At 44.3% G+C, this 26410-nt stretch overlaps 1 protein-coding gene across 1 annotated transcript in view; it reads left to right on the top strand.

Moving 5' to 3' along the window:
• The window catches only part of T265_14738 (hypothetical protein), a gene marked incomplete at both ends in the record, with an annotated part of 65763 nt that overhangs the window by 28050 nt on the left and 11303 nt on the right, over positions 1–26410 (top strand). The window contains 3 exons of the mRNA XM_009175030.1: positions 110–218; positions 9516–9548; positions 19253–19332. Coding sequence (XP_009173294.1) covers positions 110–218; positions 9516–9548; positions 19253–19332 — 222 coding nt within the window. The remainder of the gene's footprint in view (positions 1–109; positions 219–9515; positions 9549–19252; positions 19333–26410) is intronic.

Here is a 26410-nt window from a genome sequence, read left to right on the forward strand (position 1 = left end):
CCCGATTCGGAGTGGCGTAAACAGAGAGGTGGCCAACCCATGACCTGGCAGAGGAGTATGAAGGAGATGACGAAACGCTTGGGTGCTGTCGGTGCTACTCGCCTTCCAGGATGGGGACCGCGTGATCCTCACTGTGCCTGGTTGGAGACACTACAAGATATGGCTGCCAACCGATGTCAGTGGCGTTCTTGTCGTCGGTCTCAATCCAGATCGCCTGAGTGAGTGTCTGGAAGTGTAGGCACCTCTGAATGATTGTGTTAAGCTGGCACTAAGTCCCTTCCCTGTGCACCCTTACTCTTTTCTTTACAATAAGGTTTTCAAATAAATCATGGTTGTACGGCAGTGAAGTATCGGTGTTGAACACTGATTTCATGCTGTCGGTGATGGTACAAAGCGGTGTTGAAAAGCTTTGATGTTGTGAATTTACACAGTGTAGTCATAGATGGCAACGTCATTAGACGGTTAAGCAGTGAATATCAACATGCTGAAACCTGTTGTAGTACGAGGAAACTCGTTGTCCATAAATATGGTTAGGTTGCGGTCTGCTGATCCACCTGTCGATGACGCATGTTTTCTGGCGTGGTGAGCGAACTACCTGCTAGCCGTCACCTTAATTGTTAATATCTTGAATGGATGCTGTTAGCGCTGCTCACAGTTTTGGCTTGACTTTTTTTTGATGAGCCTCAAGCTCCATGTGATGGCAGTCCTGAAGTTTGTGACGCAGCTGTGAGGTAGACAATAGACAAATTTCGTGCCTTACCAGTGTAGCTTCCTTCGTGAATTTTCAACTACTAGTGCACCAGTATATTCGCACGTGACGCACATAAAAAGAATGGTGTTGCCTGACCGTCGCTCAAGACAGATCTACGAGGACGTCCGATGTAAGCTAGATGACCCTCAAGGTGTTCGCTACTGCCAAAGACCTAGTGCTGATTAAGAGTGTAACTGCTGCGTGGTAACTCATCGCACTGTTGACCTTTTGGTGGAAGGTTGAACTTCGGTACCTATCAATGAGATAGCAAAGTATAGTTTTGAGGAGGACTGATCTAGATCAACGTATATCTTGTTCTGTTCCCTTGATGAAGAAAGAAACATCGTATGTCTAAACATTTGAAAAAGTCTCATAATTCATCTTATGCTTGTATGTGTTTCGTCTTATTGTTCATCTGAGTGGCTTTCTGAATGTACTGATTCGGTATTGGTTCTATATACGGTTCTTCCCCGTTATTCGAGTCTTTTGGAGACGAACGTGTCTCGATCAAGGATCCTGTTTCTTGGGGAACTTTGATGATGATAGTATGCGGAGGACTGATAATTGCAACCGAGATTTCATCCTGTAAGTGAAGCCAAACCATACCGAAAAGCCGAGAAGCACCGTACAACTGTTTCAACCATATTGGTAACGAGGTACAGGCTACTGATGATTTTCACTAAGGCTAAAAGGGTATGCAGTGCTTCTTAGCTTTTCGGAATAAACTGGCATCACTTACCGGGCGAAATCTCTATCGTTCACCGTAGGTTTACTGGCTTACAGTGAATTCTCCAGATATAGGGTCGACTATCTCACTTCGACTGACCTCACTGTTAGTATCGCCCCTCAATTGAACGGCATTTAGAACAATACCAACATTGGCTAGCCATAGCTTGTTGCAAATCCAGCGCATTTGAACCTCAACGCGTGCGCAGTGATCAGGGGCTCGTCCACAGCATGTCTTCCGCATGTACCCACGCTTCTGTTCGTTAGTTGGGTTCGAACCATGAACCTCCTGGTCAGTTGGTTGGTCCGTTAACCACTGAGCCCTCTCGAGCCCATCGTCATTTTCGCCTTTGTCCATACCTCAATGGGCACCTCATCCCAGAATACGTTGCAAGTTAGGAGATTATCGGGAAATGCCAGTTTTGGTTCAGGAAGTCAGCCTTTAATCCCTATCGTCCTTATTCACCGGTGGAATCGCCATTGTCCGTAAGTCACCTAATATGCCTCTTTGACTTCCATTGTGCATCGCGTTCAAATCGATTTCATGTAAACTTTTAGAGGCGGAACATCTTTCATGAAAGTGGTTATTTCTGTAATTCATTACGATTTCTTCTAGTATAACCTGGCTGGCAATATGCTCAGCAGGTGCCGCCGTATAGGGGGGGGGGTTCTTGGCTTCCATTTTCTTGTTGAAGTGATTTCATCGCTGAAGTTCACTGAAACGGTTGCTTCATGGGGGTTACTGCCTATTATGGAATATTGCATGTAGATTAGTTCAACCAAATGATCGGTACGGTTCCGACATGCTAACGAGAAGTCTCAAACCTGGTCTCTCATGCTTGGTATCAAACTGGCATCATTTTTGTTGTTTTCTGTAAATATTGTGATTCGGTATTGGAGAGGCTGACCTCCGCCTCTCGAATTCTACTGTCTAGGCCTGGGCAACCTGGTGGTATCCCAGCCTTCGTGCTTCCTTCAGATGGCATGGCAGCTGGGCACTTAAAAGGTGCCACAGCTGAACGATTATCTAGTATTCGAGAGGAGCTGATATGCTGTACTGGCAAATGGTTTAGTGGTTTGCTGGGATGTGAATACTCAAAACATTTCCATCTGAGAATCCCACCCCATTGCAACATTGAAACCCGTGGTGTTTCGATGGCTAAGAAGTCATCAGAAGACAGACGGTCACAAAATGTGGGCGGATGAATAACAAGGGCATGATTCCGGTGGTATCCGTGTAATTGATGCCCTCATAACCAACATTGACGGTATTTGCCGCCATGTTCACATAATCAGCCCTGAACCTTGCGTGCCAGGCTATCAGTCCCAATAAAGATCGCCTCACGGGTTTCCCTATTTAGGGGGGAGTGCACACAATGTGGACTGATTAGTCTGTATTTGCAATTTTTTAGTCTGACCGCAGGGGGTGCCTTGTGGATACTGAGGCCGTTCATCAATCGTCTTTAAGCATACTGAACAGGTTTGGTTCTTTGTTCTCATTCACAGAGGAGGATGAGACACTATTTAGTGAGTGAAAAACCTTAGCGACGCTTTAATTGCCATGCAACTACTGGCATTTAGGGTATGGGTACACATTTTGGCAGTCTGAATTCCTCCAGGTGGCATTGTCGGCACACGAACAGCAAGCAAGATGTTCCAATCGTTAAAGGGGAAACTTGGTCAACAAATGGATTCATTCCTGTGTGATTTTTGTGCGGTCAATTTCCGCACCTGTTCGTTTGCCTTTTGTGGATTCTTGCATTTAGTCATATGGTACACACGAGGAATCCTAATGTCCTGATAGGAATATCTTTATCTTGTGATTTGCCTGCCAAATCAAGCAGTGAACACCAACATGTGTGGTATGGTTATTGTTTCATCTGACAGTGTAAACTTCAGACCGACGTGTTCTCTATGCATTTCCCTCAAATATTTTTTATCTGTAAATCAAAACATTCGTGAAGTCGTGTCTGATGCTCTTACTTTGAGTTGTGCAAACTGTTAAAATTGATCTAAGTTTGAGCAGTTCACTGTCGCGAGTGGATTTGTGCTGTTTCTTATTTTGACTGTGGCACTGTGCGCACATGTGAATCTTTTGCATGCATTGGCTGCGCACTCAGCAGTCTAGGTACATCTGTACTCACATCAGCTGATGCAGCTCGATCATTCACTTGCTTGCGTCGTCGGTTGGTCGCTCGCCCACGCACTAGGAGACCGCTCTGTCCAACAGCTAGACAGTAGTGGAGTGACTTAATTTCAAGGACGAATCAGGCGTTGTCTTCCGTCATTGGCCTTAATCCACTGTACATCGCCATTTCCTTGTTTATGCAGTGGGTTCACATGTACCCGGAATGGGCCATTAGATAGACACACATCGGTGAGATTTTCCTCGCTGCACCAATGCTGTTCGCCTGCCCGCCGTCCGGCCGATGTTCACACTGTCGGTGGTATGATCTGACTCACCCCCTCGTGAAAAATCTCAAGGATTGCCCGCGTAACAAATCAAATGTTCGTAAGAGTTTAATGCCCTTATTTGCGCCGACCGGCTTGTGAAAAACATTGTTATGGGTGGTGTTGGGTCAGTGACTTCCCCTGATCTTGATTCAGTTTCCAGCTTCTTTTAACTGTTCTTTCAAAGATTTTCAAGTAACTGCTTGTCAGATTCGTTTCTTATCGTTTATTTCTCATAACTACCTGACCAGTTTCAACGGAATGGTCCTCTGGTTGTAATTGATTAGGTGCTACACTCTGAGTCTCCACATGCTGACAGGTGTTCCCATTGCGACAGCGCTGGACATATAAGTCTTTTGGAAAGTCGCCGTTCCACAACTTGCAACTGGAAAGCGTTCCTAGTAATTCACGCATTCTTGTCCACTGTTTATGAAGTTACCCTTGAGCTGTTTGCACTCACTCAGCCTACTAAATTTCGACAGGTCGGTGGGGTTTCATGGGCCATTAAAATAGGGTGTAGGAAAGTCCTAAATTCTAACCAGGTGTATGCGTATCTAAAAGACTGCCTCACATGTTGGACCAGTGTTTGTGATGTTTGGATGTATTAAAGCGCGGCTATTAATTTGTGTGCTTGAGGACCAAAACCGGTCATCTCAAAGCAAGAACGTAATCGTATACATAAGACTATCTGGTGATTTTTTTCTGGTGATTTATTGTAAATTCATTTTGACAGTTTCTTTCGAAGAGTTCTCAATACTTGTAGCACCAATACAACAGCATATTCGTGAAGCGAGCGTGAGTATATTCTATCAAGGTCACCCTGCTCCATTTCCGGACGTACAGTCATCTCACCTGGCAAAAAAGGTTACAACCAACTCGCCATTCTGCCTTATTTGTGCAGGCGTCCTGAGCATTGTTTCGTCTAGTGGCATCGAGTACCTGAGTGTTCTGTCGTATACTGCAGTACTCTGCTGCATTCCGCATACACCAGTTTCATTAATAAGTGAAGGTTACTCGTACCTATGGGCCGTCTGACCTGCTCGTTCTATTCTATCAATACATCCTCAGCGTCCGTACGGATGTCGTATTCCCTAACTCTGCGTAATGACACCGAAGCGTGATGTAACTCATAGTGAAGTTCGGCTGCGGCGTTTGGTTTGATCGGCGTTGTCAAAGCATGAAACCTGAATCCAATTATGAAGGCTAAGATAACGGAAATTCGGCAGTTTTTGGAAGTGTGCATTCTAAGTTGTGCGACATCTTTAGTTCACAGGATGAGTCGTCCCCGAGGAAGTCTTGATGGTCGTAGACAAAGATTTCTTGGAAAACTTCCGACGTAGATAAATGTCAAACAGAAAGTTTCATTATATGGAAACCGAAACCAACCAACAGGCTACCATGTCATACATGAGGCAGCCACATTTCAAATGACTTCAAAATATTTTTGACCTAGGCATTATCACGTGTCTTCTGAAAAGACATTATCCTAGTGCACTCATTCGCGAAGATTCCCTCTGCATACATATTGATCAGCGAACTGCTGGACAGCCGCGCACTGAATGCATGCATACCTAACCACTGACCGAAAACTATGGTGCTACGTCTGGTTTGCGCTTGCCACCTACGTGTTTCAGTTTCTTAATGAATGTGTGCTTCTCTTTTGTGTGATGTGCATACTCTTGTTTGGTTTATTGTGGTCTCTAGGTCGCCTGGTTGGCGTTACTAACTGCATAGACGTTGGGCACAGCCAGATGATCACTTCATCAGCTTAAGCGAATTCTTTGGTCTCCTACTGTTTCGTGTCTTCCGTGAACTTTACTCACCTTTTCAAGGTAGTTCCTTTCAAACCACTAAGCTGTCTGGATTTTGTACAAAATGACCAGCTTTTGCTGGGCCCATTGGAATTGTGCGCCTTCTGGAATTTGGTATATCCGCATCTACAGAAATATACGCCCAAACAGATTACTATTTAGGTCACTGCTAAATTAAGATTTATTCACGTGGCAAAAGGCCACCTGATGAGACCTTGTTGTATCGTGTATGGCAAACACCAGTGAAAAACCTCATTATGTGCACATACTGGTTTTCCGTGTTTCATACAGTTTTCAATTCTTCGGTGAATGCTCGTGCGTTTTAACCCACTGGACCCAACTCCCAAACAAAAAAGTTTTACGAGCCATTCGGGATCTCGCTCTAGGTAACGAGAAATTCTCGTTATCTAACTAACATTGGATATTTCGTTGTTACGTCAGGTCAGCTAACGCTGACAGTATATACAAAATCGTCTGCCCTGATTTTATGTTGCAGCAAGCACTTTATAATGCGGACGAAGTATTTATATTGCGTAGTTGATTTAGGTTGATTTAAGTTCAGCTGCACACAGTAGTTTCCCATCGAACGTACGGTAATATCAGTGATTTTAGGATAAATTGAGTTTAATAGATTCCGGGCATGCTAATATGATTCTTGGTCCCAAAGTTTTTCCGACGTATTGTTTCGCACATAAAATAACAATTCGAAATTCGTTAAAGTTTTGGTAAAATACAGCCTACAGAGGTTTTCCAGCCAGGATGAAACCTTAAAATTTTGGATGGTAAAAACACGTCAATGTTTATCGCTGTGTAATGTGCAGCATGCGCTATCCAGTGGTCGGTCGTGGTGCGCAAAGACATACGTTGAGATCTACTGGATGCACCTGGGGGAGCATTTCAATACCATCTTACAGCATATTACTCAAACGTGATGTAACTGTTAAAAAAGTACGTGTGAGTCACTCTGCGGCAAAATTAGCCCACATCATGAATGGCCACTGAACCTTGTGTTTTGACGCTGGGTCATGTCACCGGTATCTGCTCATTTTCATGCATTTGTATATGCAACAGCGATGCAAGCAAAGTCGAGTTACAAATTGGTTGGCACGAGATCCAGACATGAAAACCGCAGCCACCTATTGGTATTTGATTCAGTGATTTCTCACCAGACTGGCATTACCACTCTTTTAGGATCACAGTGTCAGAATGGTCGATTGCATGATCAACGGTTTCTGATTCTAGTTAGCGAACATCAGAACGAGCGAGACCTCAATCCACCGACTCCAGTCACTTGTTTCCAAAATGAGAACCTGTTTACCTAACCATTGCCACTTTCTAATGTCAAGTTGTGCCACTATTCCAGGTACAAGATACAACTGTTCGTTATGTATCACACCTAGCTCGAATGAATTAATTGAGCCGGTACGTTGTGGAACTACTTTATTTGTTTTCGTAGACCAATATCATATTCACTTTGTTGATAACACGACAACGTTTCGTTGGTGAGACATCACAACCCATCCGCTGTCAGGTTTCTCAGATAGATAGTTCCTTTGCCAACATCGTTCTTTTGTCAACCGACAGTACGATTTGATTGAATCAACCATACACGTATTTGATCGCTAAGCCATCTCACACACTTTCCTCAGATAATCTATCTTCTGCTCACCTGGAGCGCGAACAGAACGATGTTGAGAACAGCCCGGATATCTTAGTTCTTCTTATCAGTGAATTTGTCCATGGATCTCACTGGGGGTAGATAAAACTTCCGGCAACATTGGCTCCCTTAACATTTCCTGCCTTGGCAACCATTTTTGTAGCATTTAATTTAGTAGTACGGGAGGAATTTTACAGTCCTCCCTCACAAGCAGTGTATAAAGAGCAGTGCAATATCATCACTGATCTACCTAAAGCGTGTATTGACACCCAGTCCCGGTTTTGACGGATGGTTGGAGCTGGGCAACTGATGGGAATGGTTTTCCGATTCGCTTTTGTTACCACCGAGTGCATACGTTTATACACAGTGTGGCTGTAAGCATTTGATGGCAGGATTCAGTGGAGCCATTGAGGCCAGATTGACTTGGGCTAACACTGTAGACGTGACCTGAGCCCCACATCCATCTTAAGACATACGGAGAGGGCCGGAACAAACTTTCACTAGCTTGCTTTGCTCTACAAAGAATCGTCATCATCCGAGACGGTAGCACCAGTGTTGAAAATGACGCCTCAAAGATTATTTCTATTTAACGCTCCAAAGTGACTTTGTACGAGCCTACCTCGAGCATTTCAAGCTGCCTGTATCTCCAAGCACGCAAACAATCTAGAAAGAATTTGATAGCACGAACGCCGCGGACATCAATTAGGTGCCATTTCGTGCAGTTGTGGGAGATTCCATGTTTAGCTTCCTTAGTTAAAAACTAACCGATCGACATAATCAGTCAAGGAACACCAACACTGTTAGTCGTCAATACATATGGCGTTGTCTAACACCTGGCCGGAACAAACTTTCACTAGCTTGCTTTGCTCTACAAAGAATCGTCATCATCCGAGACGGCAGCACCAGTGTTGAAAATGACGCCTCAAAGATTATTTCTATTTAACGCTCCAAAGTGACTTTGTACGAGCCTACCTCGAGCATTTCAAGCTGCCTGTATCTCCAAGCACGCAAACAATCTAGAAAGAATTTGATGGCACGAACGCCGCGGACATCAATTAGGTGCCATTTCGTGCAGTTGTGGGAGATTCCATGTTTAGCTTCCTTAGTTAAAAACTAACCGATCGACATAATCAGTCAAGGAACACCAACACTGTTAGTCGTCAATACATATGGCGTTGCTCTAACACCTGATGGAGTGTGAAGATATGGTCGACACAGCCTCTACCTGGTCAAAATCCCGCTCGATGCTCATTGGTTAAGGATCCGTGTGCCACTGTAAAACGACGAATAATCATTGGCGCCAGGAGCCTTGTTACTAACACCTTTGTGGATGATATACTGTCAGAGCGCCCACGCTTGGTACAATCACGGTCCTCAACCAAAGCGTCTGCCCCAGACGTCTGACCACAAGGTTGCGGGTGGGTGCACGCATACTAATACGTAAGTTCAACTTTTTTCGAGAAGCTAGTCGCCGTGCCTGTTCTGACCCCCAACATGGAACACCAGGATACTGTTCGTCAGACCTCTATCCAGTGATTAATCTGGTCTAACAAACTTTTCGGGTGTCAAAGTGGATCCTCCATAGTATAGCTCGAGGCACACAAACTTCCACTAGATGATAAGGTGCAGTCTCTTCACATTAAAAACAGTGAAGGACGCTAAGAGGTAGCTTGAGCCCTCCTTCTCGGAGCACATGGGTTTTCTTTCTTTGTGAGCCTGTTCAACGAACAGTTTCTAGGATACGCTGTTTCTTAGGTTTGGGGATCCGTCCGTCGCGATTTTGGTTACATAATTTTATTCAGATGACAGGTGTCACAGTTAACATTGTAGGTTCGTTTCGATGTCCAGTGGCTCAATAGACAATTCTGATCGAGAATTCCAACGGCAATTCCTACATATGTCCATTCTGGAGGTTCTCCCTCCACGTTGACACTGCATGGGTTATTAGAGGGATAAAGTCTTCCTTAGTAATACTTTTCATCATTCGGCTGATTTTCATGGGAGCATTTGCCTATTCAATTTGTTACATTGCTCGTTGCACTTACGTTATAACAGAGTGGGTTTTGAGCGCGCACCTACATCAGTGATTTGCGTACATGTTTTTCCGTTTCCGTTATAGGAAATCGGTCAGAACCATATGCAGATGCCCAAGGTGAGTCTACCGAACGACCCCTGTCTTCCGTTGCTTTCTCACTCTCAGTTAATAGCTGTTAATTTAGATTTGATTGTTTCCGTAGAACTCAAATACATTTCACTCTGTTTCTCAAGTCCTTTGCGTGGATTCATACAGAGTTCCTCGACCTTCGGTAATCGCTCTACTTTACACCACGCGTCGTCTCACTAGGCACTTGTTTTTATCTACATTACTCCTTGACGTTCATGGTTCGGTACTGAATCTTAGAGCACAGAGTAGTAGAGCAAACCGCTGAACGGGTATAAGGATAGTCTCGATGGGGGCATGTCTGACCCGTACCTGTGCTACGTCCGGATTATTCGTGACCAACGATGGCTGATCTGTCTCACTATCCATCCTGAGATAACGGTCTCGCTTTTAAGAACAGTGGAATGTCCCTTAGTTGTTACTCTGAGCCATGCATGTTCTTAGCTCAAAGACGTCCGTTTGAGCTTGTTGATTTCAGTACAATAAGCAGTGCTGGAAATGGAAACAACTGGTTAGTAAAACCAAAGCTTCGGTCGCCGTTATTTTTTGGGAACGTGGATCCATTTTGTCGAAGCGAGTTCCTATCCACTGGTTTTTCATGCAGTTTCGACCGTCCCGAGTTTATCGGTACGGCGCGTTCGTGGATGACCAGCATAAATATCTTTTTTCCAGTTGCCTAAGACCATCAGAAACGAGAGATTCAGCTGCGTTCCAGTTGAGTCTCTCGTGAAGCCGATTCGACATACAAATGAGTGTATTTTGCCATTTTGCAATTTTTTTAACATTGTTGCGTGCCGATGAGACTCATAAGGCCTGCCCGTGCGCCCAATAGATCACGCACTCCCATATGCCGTAGCATCAATTAACTGGTGGAGGGATAAAAAGGGATCCTCGATCACCGACGGTATCATTTTCGATGTGTTGTGATATGTTGGAATCTCGATTGGTTACTTCTAAAATTATTCGGATCACACGCTTATGGAAAGAGGTCAGCGTAACTGGCGTATTACGTCGTGAAGGTTGAAGCAGACCACTTGGTGGTCAATTCGTTAGATGGAACGCGTGTTTCCTAGGTGTGTAGTCAGTTTGTCAAGAGAACGAAGCGTCTCGTGTAATGTCCGAAAGATAGGTAGTTCAAAGTGGGATCTGAACGGAGTCCTGAATCGTTAAATTGGTTTACTTATGGATTGTTGGTGAATGCCGAATCGGTTGTCTATCCTTCCACAAACCTTCCTTCATTCAACTGACGTTCTAAGGCAGTGAATCTATCTTCTTGCTGCCGCATCTTCTTAGTAGCCAAAAAGCGATCGTCAGCAATCCTTACTGGTTGTTCGGTTGCTTCAGATAACATTAGTTCAACAGCCTTGTGGACAACACTGAAACAATCAAAACGTTGTGCGGCTTCAACAATAACTTTCTTTTGTAAAAGTAAATATTCGCTGACTGTAAATCGCACGAATATCAATGACGTGCCCCAGCTGCATGACACCCGACTTAACGTAATCCAATAGAAAATTTGCAAATAGCAACCGTCCAATGGGTGACTAGGCTTTGATTTTGAGCCAGTTCATCGCTTCACTTTTTGATCGATGGATTGAATATCCGACTTACCCAGTATGGGAGGCTTCATATCACTTGCTGAATTTCGACTCGGTCCGCTGGTCGCAGGTTGCAAAACAGCAGCCAATCTAAGCAAAATATGATATTTTCCGTCATCTCTGGCAAATCGCATTCCGCCATGTGTTTCACATCAATCAAACTTCACCATTCGAAGGTCTCATTCACGTGAATGGAAACACTGTTCAACAATCGACTTTCCGCGGTTGGATAATCGGATAGGTTTACTAATGTACCCAGTTGCGATTAATTAATACTTTGTGAACCATTGCGTGTTTTTTTCTCACCCCATTTAAACAGAACCGAATCCGCAAGCAAAGCTAACTCTCTCTCAAAAGGGTATTGTCCTTCCACCGAAGGGCGTCTAAGCTATCGTGGGCCTAATGAAATGCTATTAAGGCCATCTGTTTTTTTTATCGATTTCCTCGCTCTGGATTCGATGTAAAATCTGGTGCGTTTGTCCTCCTTTCTACTTCGGGAACAGCCACGTAACTGTCATCACTCAGGACGCGCATTTCAGAAAGTAACAATGTATCGCTGGTGTTCCCGTGCTCCATCGTACGGTCGTCTTGGATGGTGAGATGGGAGGAATGCTGTATCCTTACCTATCCCCCTCCGTAAACAAAAAATTAACTGACTCATTAAATGGTACCCGTTGTGAGCCTTCCATTAGACATAACCGAATCTTCAATTAAGAAATAAGCTTCGTGAAAATTCGGGGACAAGATCTACGTGATGGTCCCCAAAGTAGATGAAACTAGTGGTGGGTCGTTCAGCCTTTCCGTGAGTTTTATAGGTAGCGTAGACTGGATCGTTCGCAGAGATTTCATTCTAAGCCCCAATGGTCTTGGCTTGTTTCTTCCGCTCTGAGGTCATGTCAGTAATCCATCAGATCAGCCAGCGTTTTCCAATAACCGAATATCACCTCGTGGCGTTCATGAATCCTTGCTATGGGAGACTCCGAGCACCAAAATAAACTTCTGTATTTCAGTCAGTTCGAGCCCCCTCGTCTAAGGTAGTGAAACGTTTCGCAACCGGCGGACAGACAGAATTGTCATCTGCTTAGATGTCTCCCTCAGAAGCAGCAGCGGCTCCTAATTTCGTCTGGAACGATGTCCCTATGGTTTCCTCAGAACAGTCTTTGCACGGACTCACTTAGTCACAATGTAGCGTCACCGGTGGCTGCAATTCTAATGCTTTAGTTGACTCTGATGAATCTCTGGTCTCACATTCAAGGTAGGACTCATCAGTGAGTGCTGGTCGCGGTCCTGAGTGCAGTGGTTGAGTTCGTGATGTCCTGTCTACCCGGATATCGTTTTGCACTCTGTGCTCACACCGTATGAGGTTTCTGTGTGTAACATTTCTGTGTTGCTTATGACTTTAGCACGTGAACCGATAGCCATTTCAAATTAGGATGTCTCGAGTTGAATTGGAACGTAGAAGTAAACGGACTGCTAAGACATTTTTACAGTCAACACCATCGTGGAATTTACCGGTGGACTTCACCACTTCCTCAGGTAAGCAGTGCAAGTTTCAAGCCCGTCGAAAAGTGAAGATTTGTGGTGTTCCTTCTGATTATTAATTGTCGTGTGCTGCGTGAAATTCTGGAGTGAATGCGTGGTCTGCTCATGCACGACTCATGTGTACAAACTGCGGTAGTCAGGTTTCAGTTGTTATTGGCCACTCTTGTACTAACAGGGGGCGAGATGGCCCAAGTGGTTAGAGCGCGAATTTACTGATCGGAAGGTCCGTGGTTCGAACCCACCTCTGCCTCTCGACCTCCCCTGTGTAGGCTTGGGCAATCTGACAGTATCCCAACCCTCGTGTGGCACGGCAGCTAGACACCGAAAGGGTGTTAAAGCTAAACGATTTCGATTCTCGGACTAATACCATATTCTTCGCTAAATGGTCCCCTAGTTCAAGCTACTATCCATCTGCTTTGTGACCATCACGTCCCTCATTCTCCTCTCACTATTAAAGTAAGCCAGCGAAGAATCATGTTTTGTTGGTGTCGTCTTCTTTTAGAGGAAACTGCTTCAGAAAGCATCATACGAGAAGATGATTTATTTCGTTTTCCGGTCTTTACACGAAGACAGCCGTGAACAGTTGACCTAATATCAAATTTTGCAAAATTCTATCCCATTGTTTTGGTCATCTGGGTTTCTCAGAAGTGACCAGTTTGGTCTGCATGCACCATAATGACTTTGTTCAACCGACTCCAGTAGACAAGGCAAGTCGGCTCTGGGATTCTCGACAATGACCGGTGAATATTGTGAACGTACATAGTAACCCAGTATCATCTGGTACTACAAACGAAGCTTTAATCGACAGTGAGCTTCACCAGAAGTTCAGCAGCTTGTTGATGCTAAGTTGTTGTTCAGTTGGGACGGCTTAGTAGATGCAGTAGATACATTTTGTCTTTTACTTACCAGTTATGTGTTAAGCGTAACAAAGCTTAAAACGGGTTCCTTTGTGATGCGCTCTGTTCATTTTCACATGCATCCACCGACTAACATATACTGGGCACTATTCGGCCGGTAAGAAGTGAACATCAGCTTTGGTATGGTCGCGTAAATGTTTCGTGCAAAGTACTCATTGTTGCAGTAACATGAGTACAAAATTCTCAGGTGACCATTCGTATTTCCACCACACCACCGTAACCAACTTAATCATGCAAGCACCAGTGATTCAGGTGAATACGGAACCATGTGGCCAACTGGACTAGAAGTACAACGCGTTTGTCGTAATCATTGCTATTCAATACGTCAGAATAGTCCTCTGTAGTACACGGGCGATAAGGAGCAACGAAATAAATCTGAAATACTTCACTGAACAGCTCTATTGTATTCGATTTTCAAATACTTAATTCGTTTGGGTGCGATACTGCGGACAAATGTGATGCCAGAACGCAGTAAAACCATTCCAGCAAAGGTATTCTTTTCGTTCCAACACACAAGATAAGCTCAGTCGATCAAAACAGATAGACTATTGCTCTATCGACTACGTTCCTGGTATATACGTCCACGTTAGCTTTGCTCTTTTGGTGTCGTTCTCGTGTGGTAATGTGAACATCTTATGGCAATAGCGCTTCAGATGTGGTCCTAGTAAAGAAGATCTAATTTCCTCTGCGTTGTGTTTCCCGGTGGAGGGGGCACTTTTGGTCGACTTCATTGGCGGAGAAGTACTGTGTATTCTCCAACTATTCCTAGGTTGCAGAGCATCCAAGATTTTTTAGTGATTTGGAGCTAAACTTCGTTTTGCAATAACTTTTCAACCTGGTTTTCCTTGACCAGTGTAAGTGAAATGCCGCGAAATACTTTAATGAAGCCCTGTTGATCCTGCACTATATTACTGTCTGTGTTGATTTTTGATGGTTTGCCCCAGTTGAATTGGGATACTGTTTTTCTTTCCCAAACGCGTTTGATCCCGCGATGTCCAAAACTATCGCTTTTCTTCTAATTGGGTCACATTTAAGACTCAACATCGATCGTTCGTGACCGTGGTTACAACTAGGCGAGAATCAACTACGATTGATAACGAATGCTTGGGCTCAGTGTGTACTGCGTGGAACAATAACAATGTGTTACGATTTTTCAGGAGTTCCCTGATTTTCCTCGAGTGTTTTCTGATGTTGCTACTCTCTAACCGGTCTCAGCACTTCCCTTAAAGCAGTTCTCTCTGCTGCAACGGGGATTCATAATCGTTAAAAACTTCTGAATTGTCTCTAGAAGCTGTATGCTGATATTATTCGCGAGCTTTTTGTACTGGGATCCATTGATGATTCGGTATAAGGTTAGTCTGTATGGTGATTATACTTTACAGGGAACACCCACAGGCCGATTAGAATCGTCCTTTTTCACAGCGATATTATCCTCGGCATATGATAACCTGGTTTGCAGCCCATCGTAATCAGTTGTCTGACCCGTATTTACTTCGTTTCACCCAAATCAAATGACTTAAGACTTACGGCTCTATTGGTTGGCATTTTTCGCCTCTGTAATGGTACGTTGCCGGTTTCGCGTACTTCTCAGTTCAGATTTCGTCCCGTAGGTGAAGCCAGTCTATGTTGGGAAGCCTGCCAGCACTGTACAGCTGTTTCATCCTTATTTGGAACCAGCAATATTGAGTACTTCATTGTCTTTAGGAATGAAGCAGTTCTTTTAAACGGATTCAGTGATGAAAATCGGGATATGATGAAATCGTTTTCCCGTAAAAAGGTTTTCATGCTATCTCTGATGCACGCATGTTTCATTTCAAAATGTGTACATTTGTGCTTAACATCACACGGGCTTTTTTTTACCGAATTATCGCGATATCCTATAAGAAATGCTGAAGGAGTTGCTACCATCCTCGGTCAACATGTATTTTGGTGACGTCTGGTATGCTGTTTCGCCACTGCACACAATTTGCGACAACCGACGAGGAAGATTCTATGATAAATACTCTCTTTTTGTGCACAATAAATTTTAAGGTATTTTCAGGGGACAGATGACGAAATGTAGCTGTTTATTCAAGGTTGAAGTCTTCCTTACTTTTGACGCCACTACCCCTCGCAGAGTTCAACCACCGAACGATTTATGGCCTCTATCTTTCAGTACGATTACTATTGAAGTGACTGACTTGCGGATGATGACTCTCAAAATAGTTCTTTTGACAGATCCACAACTGACAGGCGAATTTGGTTGCATCTTATCGACTTCCGTCCTTTGAGATGTGACATCGCTCTAAAACGCAGTAGTTATTTTCAGGAGCTTCACGTCTTGTAAACTTTGATCAGCACCAATCCAACGTCAGTTTTTGACAGCTGCAGTTCTTGTGGTTTGATGGGATTTGTCTGCAGTCAATTAGGTTTTGTTTTGTTGGTTCTTTTGTGTCGATCATCAGACTGTGAGTGATGCGGTTAAAGCTTGCGAGATGGCTCTCCTCACAATTCCTCTGGCTTATCATTCACGTGAAGTTTTTATCAGTGCTATTCAATACGATCATTCTTGGGGTATTCAGCCGGTGCTTTTCATTCATAACTACAGTTCCCTTTTGAGATCATGACCGCTTGGTGAACGCATCTCATTTCACATCAGTTGTTCAGCTCTATATTATGGGGACGTTGGTTCTAAGTACAGTTTGGGTCCCTGAAAGAATACAAATCAGGAATGCATAACCAGGTATTGGAGACGACAGTGTCATATGTTGAGTTACTCTAGTTACTTGATGCAGTGTGGATTGAAGGCGGTAGTTTCGGTGTGAGAATGCGATAGGCTGCGTGACTGAGCCATCGATGTGTCAAGTCCTGGGATCCTCATTCTTAAAACAATAGTTATCAACCTGACTGCGTTTACTGTTTAGAGCTTCTATGCTTTGTTACGAGGACTGTCGGACTCTGTCATTTCCACCCAGCACAGCGATTAGCAAAAAAAGCTCTGTTGTGTAGGCACTTTTCTAAAATGCGACGTGCATGTACTGGCCATCGTATCCGATGGAGCGGGACTAGCTCATACAGCTCGATCAGCTCTTCTAGGAACAATTCCCGAACCTCAGCACTGCAAACCCGGTCTTCCTGCCAGGTCCAGCCACTGCCTCAGAGGTAGCTATGATAACGAACTGGGAGCTTTCGTGCATCCATTCAGCGTAGATACCACGTTCGCATCTGTTTTCTCTGCCCTTGACAGGGCAACTGTCACGTCAGCGCCATAGGTGTCGTAGGTTTGCAAAAGCTCTGCTGGCCTCCCTGACTCCTGAAGTGATCTCATATCCAGCCAGTCCACCAGAACTTTCACAACTACCCAGGTAAATAATTGTATTTACGACGTCGATTGGCTGATCTTCATACATGTGGTTTTGATTTGATCCAATCCAGTCTTGCAAGTTTACATTTCAAATGTGGAGTGCATGCCGAACCGTGCAAGAGAGCTATTTAGGTAATTTGACAAATGAGAGGAATATCATCTGCATGCTCAACGTCTGTAAGCGGACGCACCAGTGGTGTTTGGGCCCCTGAGGCTTCAGAATTAATCTGTAAGGTTAGATCGGATAAGTCATTGTGCTTGGAGTCTCCGTGATTGCTTTGGTTCCCAATTGCCTTTTGTCACTCTCGTCACGTCTGCTCATTTTCAGTGTCAGACTTCTGTCGGGTGATATTTTTCCGCGCAAACAGTGTCATTCGACTAGTTCCTGCGTTTGAAACTGCTGCATAGCACATGTGAGACCTCGAAACATTCTGAAGACATTGGACAGTTGTTTACACTCACCGTACCTTTGCGAGTTTCGAAGTATCGTCTTAGATGGGACTTCAGGTTAGGTCGTGGACAACCCATACGATCACAGCGGGTCATGCTTCGCCATATTCCGCGACGACTACAGAAATGGGCGAAAGCTCAGAGGTTGTCTGTCAGTTTAATGGACAGGGGTGCGAATAGGATTGTTTCGGTTGTCAGATTCCGTTGACCTAAAATTGATCAGGCAACATCTTGCCTTGGAGAAATTAAAAGATTAAAGCAATTATGCAATTAAAATATAGAAATTAAAACGCTGTTCACGTGGTGTGTATTTACTGCACTATCGTTTAGTTGCCAATCTATCGTTGCGCTCATGCACCAACTTACCTACTCCCGTACACTTTTCAGAGACCTAATCCAGATGATCTATACATAATTGGGTATACAAGTGGAAGTACTGGTGAGTTTTTCTGCAAGGACTTGGATATCTGTCTTATGAGCTCCACATTTCCGCTTACTTTGGTCGCCTCCATATGTTTGCCAACTTTTTGTATCGACCTTGGTGTTCTTTACACTTGGTGCAGACCAACCTTGTTAAATCCCGAAAACGATCCACGTTGGGACACCTCTCTCTGACAACTTTTATTGGTTTGGTCATTTATTTTGAGTTGATGTTTTTAGAACGTTTGAGTTCAGCCAAATCTTGAGCAACTGTTTAGTCGCTGTTTGTGCATGTGACAGTTTCAGTTAGCCTGCTGTCTTGTAGGATCTCATTCACTCGAATTTGAATTCTAGATTTGGGTGAGAAGTGTTGAGTCGATCAGCACAGATTCGCTGGTGTTAGACAGGAAACGGCTAGCGGGAGAAAACGTTTATACGGGTCAGGATGTTGCCGAACATAGGCGTTTTATCATCAGTAGCATAAAGTGGGACACGTTTCTCAGGCGCAAGTGATGGGGTGATCAGGTATTCAGCCACCTTAGACAAGAACCTGAGTATTCGAGCAGGATGATAGAGAGTTTTGTAATCAGCGAGTGCCGTTAGCTTTCGCAATTCTCCGTCTTTGGTTTCGGAGAGTAAAATGCATACTCTTTCCTTTGGAAGATATTATTCACAAGTTTTGAAGTTTAGAGCCACTGCATATCAAGGGCGGTTAAATTAGATTTGGGGATCAGGTGACTATCGGTAGAACTTCGAAGGCATGTATGAACACCGCACTCAGTGTAATTTCCTGGTACGCAGATCGGTACCGATAGTCCGGCTGAGCCGTATATGGGGTGACTGAGTTTATAGGGCTATTGATTGCCAACTTTTAACACTAGGCGGTACTGTCTTTTGGTTTTCCAAAGCCGAGGACGACGAAAATAAGCTACCCCTTAATGGACACCCAAAGCATCTTATGAGGAGAGTCAGCGTCGTTGCAAGCTTGGGACTGTGTCCTCTTGGTGAAATAACCTGTGTCGATGCTGCCGCTTGTTTTTTCAACTTTTATCAACTGGCAGCGAACCAGCTGTACGTCAATCGACAAATCGCGTGCTGATCCCCGCTGCGGCATGCATTTTTTCATCCGTATTCATATCCCTTGTACAGCAGTATTAATAGTATGGATTGAAGAAATCGTATTCCCGAGCGTTATTCAATGATGTACAGCGATCGTGGATATAACTAAATGAAGACTCTAATCTTACGGGTTGTTTAAACTGTTCTTTGCCTGTCCACTGTCATTTCTGTATCTTTGTTACTGAGATATTTCCCGCCAAACTGTAGTTCGAAAAACTGCTTATTGTTTTAACACCAAATCGCTTCCTCGATATGTTGTCACCTTGTAATCTTATTCTTTCTTTTTTGTATTTCCCGGTACATCAGGCCTACCAAAAGGCGTATTGTTCAGCCACAAGAATTGTGTGCTCGCCACGTTCTGCGGGACCCATATTCTAGTTAACTCGGTAAGTTTCAACTGCCGACCGGATTTCTTCGCAGCCTGACTACCATTAGAACGTAGTAATTGCACGGTAAACTCCCCAATGTGGCGATCGCATATAAAACGTGCTTGTTTTGCCCCACTGTACTGTTCGCCTGTATATGTTGACAGTAGTAGGTGCATCGGTCCAAATTGGGGTCATCGTCAGTTAGTCTTAGCCTGGTTTCAGCCGCTGTGCTGCTCTTGTGCTCCATTTTACCACCTCCCATATTTGATGGCTCCATTTAGGAGCCACACAGACCCTTTGGATTGATGTTTGTCATTATCTGGTGAGAAGAGTTCACTTGACCGACAACACCGACAACAAGACCATGTCCGTTGGCTGCAAACAGTTTTGGAATGCCAATCTGATGGAGTGCAATAATAGTTTATTTTGAAAAGGCGTTCAATGTGTTTATTGGCTTCGTTAGAAATGATTTTCTTGCCTTCTTTTCTGGACGGTCTCAAAATGTTTCGATTTCAAACTCCATATTGGATACTTTTGTTTGGTAGTGTGCGTCGCATCCAGACTTCAACTACACCAATCAAATATGATGAAAGGCCGATAGTTGCAAGCAGAACTCCGCACTGCTTAGTCTTTTCGACTGCTAGCCATCTTGACCACAACGGCGCATGTTTTTACCTCTGTTGAAGCACCGATTCCTGCGTGTCATTGTTTTCAGACACACCTTTGGAAGTGTTGATGATTTTGATCAGTTTTGTCAGGTGGTACCGGTAGAAAACACGAACTCACACCCTTTGGTTGCCTGTTGATCACCTGGGTTTGGAAACGTTCCATTGTGTACCAGAGAACATCCGAGGTTGATGTTCCGCGTAAAAAAGAGCTTTAATTCTCAAAAAGCACCAAATCTGTCGAGTTCCTGAGATGTTTGAAAAGCAACATCTCTGTGGACTAAGTTGGCAAATTATTTGCTAGTATTTGTTGTTTTAAAAGGTTTTGAATGCTACAATTTGGACTGCTAGCCATCTTGACCACAACCGCGCATGTTTTTACCTCTGTTGTATTTCGCCGCAACGAGTGCAAATGCCGAAGTTGATAAGTTTGTACACTCTAGAGCACCAAGTCACTCTCACCATCGTTATGCGATTGAATCGCTTAATAACGCCGTAACGAAACTGGTTACGGCCTTGGCTGAATTCATTTGACATTTAGTGTTGTTGTATCTGTGGCAAGCAATTCGGTTGCAGTCTGTTTAACCAGGGGAATTGCTCGTCAAGCGATCACTGTTGCATTTTATCGGATGCACACCAGTAGCCCGTTGAGCACTGTATCCCTATTGATCGTCTGGTGTTTATTGGTTCTGTTGCTCAGCTGCGATACCCGCATATTTCACACTGACGTGGACATTTAGTATCTTCCAGGTTACTTTACTGGACCGTGACGTTATATGCCACTACGGCAACGCCGGAAGCACTATTTATTCGGTTACTCAGTCGTGGCACTGCTGGCCGAGTTACTTCTCTCTGGATTCGCCCTCAACCAATGCATTCCTTTTGAAATTCTGATTTCACTTAGTCCGGTATAGCTTTGTTTACCTTTGTGGGCTTCTTGCAGTTTACAGCGTTCTTGGGGGAGGGGTATATTAGCTTCTTTTAGCTGCACTGATTGTAGCGAGAACAGAGTAACATCAGGCTAACGAGTGCAGCCTTTCCACATCTCATACAGTACTACGCATTTGTGTCTTTACGAATAAACCGACCCACACGAGGATAAGTTCTTTATTTGCGCTTCCCAAGGAGGATCGATTGACTTTTCTGTCGACACTTCGCGGCAAGGATATGACTCCTGGTTTCTCCTCCTCAAGGATCAATGATCGTCTCGCTGAAGCGATCTGGCTGTCCACCAGTAGTCGCATCATTGTCTGATGAAGTAATGTTGGGCTGGTTCATGCCATTTTTTACGCCTATCTGGTTAGGAACGTTTCGCACTGAAACACTGGTATCATTCCTAAATACCTTGTCTATCAACTTCCGAATAAGTTGTTAGTCTTGCTTTCCAACTATTTTTTACGCCTATCTGGTTAGGAACGTTTCGCACTGAAACACTGGTATCATTCCTAAATACCTTGTCTATCAACTTCCGAATAAGTTGTTAGTCTTGGCTTTCCAACTGTTAGACAAAAAGGCGTCCCCCTCATTTTTAGGACATCAAGAAATGAATTTCACTTAAATCAGTTAGCCTAGACCCATCATCCTTTTGGTTGAGTCCAGTACGCATCACACAACTTGTCCAATGAAGCTTAGACGAGAAATTCGGCTGCCCGGCAATGGAACGCTACTCATCAGACTTATGATCCGTTACACAATCATAATATCATCTTCGCAAAAAGCTCCAGTATGAAGGTCCCGTCTGTTCACGGGAAACGCCAGCTTCCGTGAACCAGAGAAGATAAAAGCAGAAATCCTTGTTAACTGTTTTAGAGCAGTTATTTCAGCTTTCAATAGGAAACATCGTGGTCCACTTCTGCCAATGATAGCTTTTTTTGTTCATCTGGAAGTCGAATAATTGCTTGACCTCTATAAAAGGTAGTTATTGTTCGTTAAAATCACCGTAAAAACACTTGTTGTAGTCATACGCGTGTACGTCTGCTTCTCCACTGGAGCAACTTCTTTACCAAGAAACATGTGCAACTAAGAAGCAGTTGGTGATCCGTGAGTATATTTCCTGTAAAGGAGTAGTGTTGTCTGTTGAACCGCCGTAGCCTCAACACTCCGACGCATCCGTTCACCGTCATCGACAGCATGACATCAGTTTTCAAAACCGATGCTTCACTGCCGCATCCGTTAAAGGAACACGTAAAGCCACGGCCACTGTGGTGTGTCATTCCAGTCAAACATGTTTTTCGGTGTTCGTATAAAATATTTGCACGCTCCCTGGACGTTCATGAAACCGCTCAAATTAGGGAAACGTGTAGAAATTCATACACTGGGATAGACTCGCTACGTCTCTATGAAGGAACTGTCTATTGTGGATTGTTAGTCATCAATACGCATGTGGAGTTATTCAAGTGAATTAATTGTATTTTGGATATAGATTCAGCTGGCGAATAGGTGGACGGTTTTGTCTCAAAATAATGACACAAAAGCATGTTACTTGTTTCTCCCTCTGTTTCCGACAGGCTATCACTGTGGATCAAGTCTCTCATTTTTCCTACCTGCCCCTTGCACACTGCTATGAGCGCATTAACCTGGTAAGTGATAAGATATCATTTGTGTTTACATCTATGCGGTATAAACGGACCATTATCAGTAACTGATCCACCCGCTTATATGTATCCAGCCCGGGGAACAACCTCTTGGTCGGCCTACTTACTTATCCAAACCAGCATCTTTTGGCTTACTCGTAGCATTGCCTCGTGCCAGATTCTTCCACAAGTCCACCTGTACTCAATATTGTCGACCTCGCCACCCTCGATCAGCAGATAACACTATTCGCTAGTATTCATCGTAGCCAATTTGCCATTGTTCCGTTGCTCACAGCATGTTTGCACTCATAAGTCGGATGATAGATGGCGCTATTTGCATAATCTGAACTGGTTCGAGAATGCATGTGCGCGTGTGCGTGAATGCAAACAACACTATAGTACCATTGGTAGTAATAATGTACACAAAAAACTATGAGCATCATGTATAGTCTTTGGCTGTAATACAGGCTGTACCCATCAGTGACTCTTCAGGCGGCACGTGCTTGTCAACTGGGCACCACAACGGTTCGCTATTTATGGCCCATTTGATCAAATCATTCATGGTGATTTCGCATTCATTCTGTAGTTATTTCTCTCAAGTGACTATCCTTTTTAAACCACCTCAAGACAGTGCGTTCGTCTCCGAGAAATAAACCAGTTCATCTCGTCCTGTTGGTGTTTGAGGGACCTTGCTTTACCAGGCCCTGTCGACCAACAATGCGTGGCTGACACGACACAAGAAGTGAATCATGGGCGGCCTCATTCACGAACCTCAGCTAATATGATCTCTCCATAGTACAAATCTGACCAAGCCAACAGATTCATGTGTGGTGATGTCGCCCCTAATATCTGTCGGCCTGATGTATCCGTTAGATGTTGGCTGGTGCAAGTCGCCTGGGAAACTCGACAAACTAGCCAACAGCTAGAGAGATTCAAATGTGTTAGAGTGCCCGTCATATTTTAGACGCACGGATGCTTAACTTTTGGTTTTCATCGTCAATCGCGTTTGGATGGGGTTTGTTGTCAATATGTAGACGGCCTGGTTTATCTGTCAAGCTATCGGTTATTTTTGCTTTGTTAAAATTTGGTTTCTTGCAATCGACACAATGTCCGTTACAGTTGGTTTAAGACGTTTGTTTGTTACTTCCTAACTACGTTGCCGCCACCGAGTATATTTGCGGAATGGTGTTTGGAATATCAGACTCGGTTTGGTCAGGAAAGAATATAGTTCGTCTGATGAATGTGACATAAGATAACACGTTTGATTTTTTTACTGATAGTGCTGGACGCGTGATCACACATGTGACTGTGAGGCACTAAATTTGGATTATCCAATTCATGACCACCAATTCGGAAAACCAAATTGTCAACTGGTTGTGGAACCTTAGGAATTTCTCCATCGGTACTGATTTGACAGGTGAAACCAAACGATCCTCGGTGAGGTTGTGCACAGCTCACTGAATGAAGAGGCAGTGGACTGAGCTGGTGGGTCGAACATAGTTGATTACTGTCCAACTCGGAACGAGTACATCTGAGCCGTCATAGGTGCTTTTAGGTCGATCACAAAGAAGCCGAACTGCTCAATAGCAGTTTTCTTCAAAATATCGGCTAAGACCTGATAGGTTTTGGTGGTTGCCGTTGTTACATGTGCAAAACGTCGGTTGTAACATTAAAAGAGTGTTATCGCCACCGTTTGTACCTCGAGCCTAACCGGACGACATCGCTCTCATGTTCGAAGAGGAGGAGAAGATGTAGGCGTTTTTGGATGAAAGGGCCAAAGTCATCCCATCCTTTGGTATACACTTTACACCCACAAAGTGTAAGGTCATGTTTGTGGACGTTCAGTCACTGGGCAACCCACTTACTATCCACGGAGAGGTACTGGGAGTTGTGGAGCGTTTTACGTATCTTGTAAGTTGTATTAGTTGTGATTGTAGTGTGACAGACGAGGTGAATGCACGAATCTGCAAGGCTCGGGCCGCGTTTGCTAACTTGAGACACCTATGGCGTCAGAATGGTTTATCCCTGAATCTGAAGGTACGTGTGTATCAAGCTACAGTACGGGCTGTTATGTTGTATGGCTGTGAGACTTGGCCTATTCGAGCAGCGGAACTGAGACGTCTTCAGGTGTGCGACAATCGTTGTCTCAGAACCATAACTCGTGTGGGTTGGTGTCGGCGAATCCGTAGCGAGGCAATCAGAATGTGGGTTTTCGGTTGTGCAACGGTTACTTCCATTGAAGAATGTGTCCAGCATCAGAAGCTGCATTGATTGGGACACGTGTTGCGTATGCCGAACCATCGTTTGCCGAAAAGTGTGCTGTTCTTCATGCCCAACTCAGAGTGGCATAAACAGAGAGATGGCCAACCCTTGGCTTGGCAGATGAGTTTGAAGGAGATTACGAAACACTTGGGTGCTGTCGGTGCTACTCGCCTTCCAGGATGGGGACCGCGTGATCCTCACTGTGCCTGGTTGGAGACACTACAAGATATGACTGCCAACCGATTTCAGTGGCGTTCTTGTTGTCAGTTTCTGCCCAGATTGCCTGAGTGAATGTCTGGAGGTGTAGGCACCTCTGAATGATTGTGTTAAGCTAGCACCAAGTCCCTTCCCTATTCACCTTTACTCCTTTCTTTACAAGAAGGCCTTCAAATAAATCATGTTTGTACGGCAGTGAAGCATCGGTGTTGAACACTGATGTCATGCTGTCGATGATGATGACGATGATGAAGCAGAAAGTGTCTATTAGGTCCACCGCACCTAGATAAATACTTAGGAAGGCCGCATGTGTACAACGTAATGCTATTCTTGAGGCCAGAGAAAACTCAAGGAAATAGTATATCCATTGAGCTGGAAGAACGCGACAGCAGTGCGAGTTTAGTTGATGTGGAGTTTGAATGAGTTCAGGTGGAGCATTTTCATCCAAGTGAATACAATTTCACCATGCTTAGACTAAGAGGTTGGGAATCGTTGTCAACGGGAAGCTATATAGTAGCAGAATAAGCGTGGAGATTACATTGCCAATTTGTGGACCAAATGGGAGATCAAGACAGGAGCATTCAGCTAAACGCTACGGGACTAATGCTTGTTTAGCAGCCCAGCGACGTTTTTTGTTACATTGAAAACGAAAATGAATAGCAGTTCGTTGAAACTTCGTCCGCATATAGTCTGTCGGTTTAAGAGGACTCCACTGTATAAAGTGCATCGGACAGCACCCGAGTCATCTGCAGAGCTGATGACTTCTGTCTGCAACAATGTTACCTGAGTGTGGTTTCGGAATTTATGATGACCAATTGTGGTTGTCTTGTTCGTTGTCGTACTGGGGACACAGCTAGAGCAAAGTCCTCATATCTGAAATGCCAGGTGCATCAGAGCAACAGCATATGACCTGCGGTGTGAGTTCTTTCCATCTTCAAGGCGATGTCATTCACAACATGACTAACAGCGCCTAGGGTCGTAACATTAGACTCGCGCTAACCGTACCGAACCGTCACCTCCCGTGCTGGTGAGGCACAGATGCGAAAACCACAAGGCAGCGGGCGTGCAACCAATCTTTGCTGCATTCTTTTCGGTCCATTTATCTATAAATTCGGTTAGAAAGCATAGAAGCGAAGCGAGTTGGAGGCCGCAGGGGCATGCTTTGTGGCTCCGCGAGAAGTAGGTCGTTGCAGCCTGTCTGTTGACTGATAACACCTGCGAAATGAATGCTCTAGTAGGAGGTTTTCCAGCTTGGCTACATGTGCAAAGTACGAATAAAGTATAAAAAATAACAGCCCAAGTTTCTTCTGCTCTTTTTTTTTACTAACTTCGAGTATTTTCTTCCTTATTTGTGCTAACAAAACAGCAGAATGTCCTTTC

This window comes from Opisthorchis viverrini, assembly GCF_000715545.1.
Source record: "Opisthorchis viverrini unplaced genomic scaffold opera_v5_253, whole genome shotgun sequence".
Lineage (NCBI taxonomy): Eukaryota > Metazoa > Platyhelminthes > Trematoda > Opisthorchiida > Opisthorchiidae > Opisthorchis > Opisthorchis viverrini.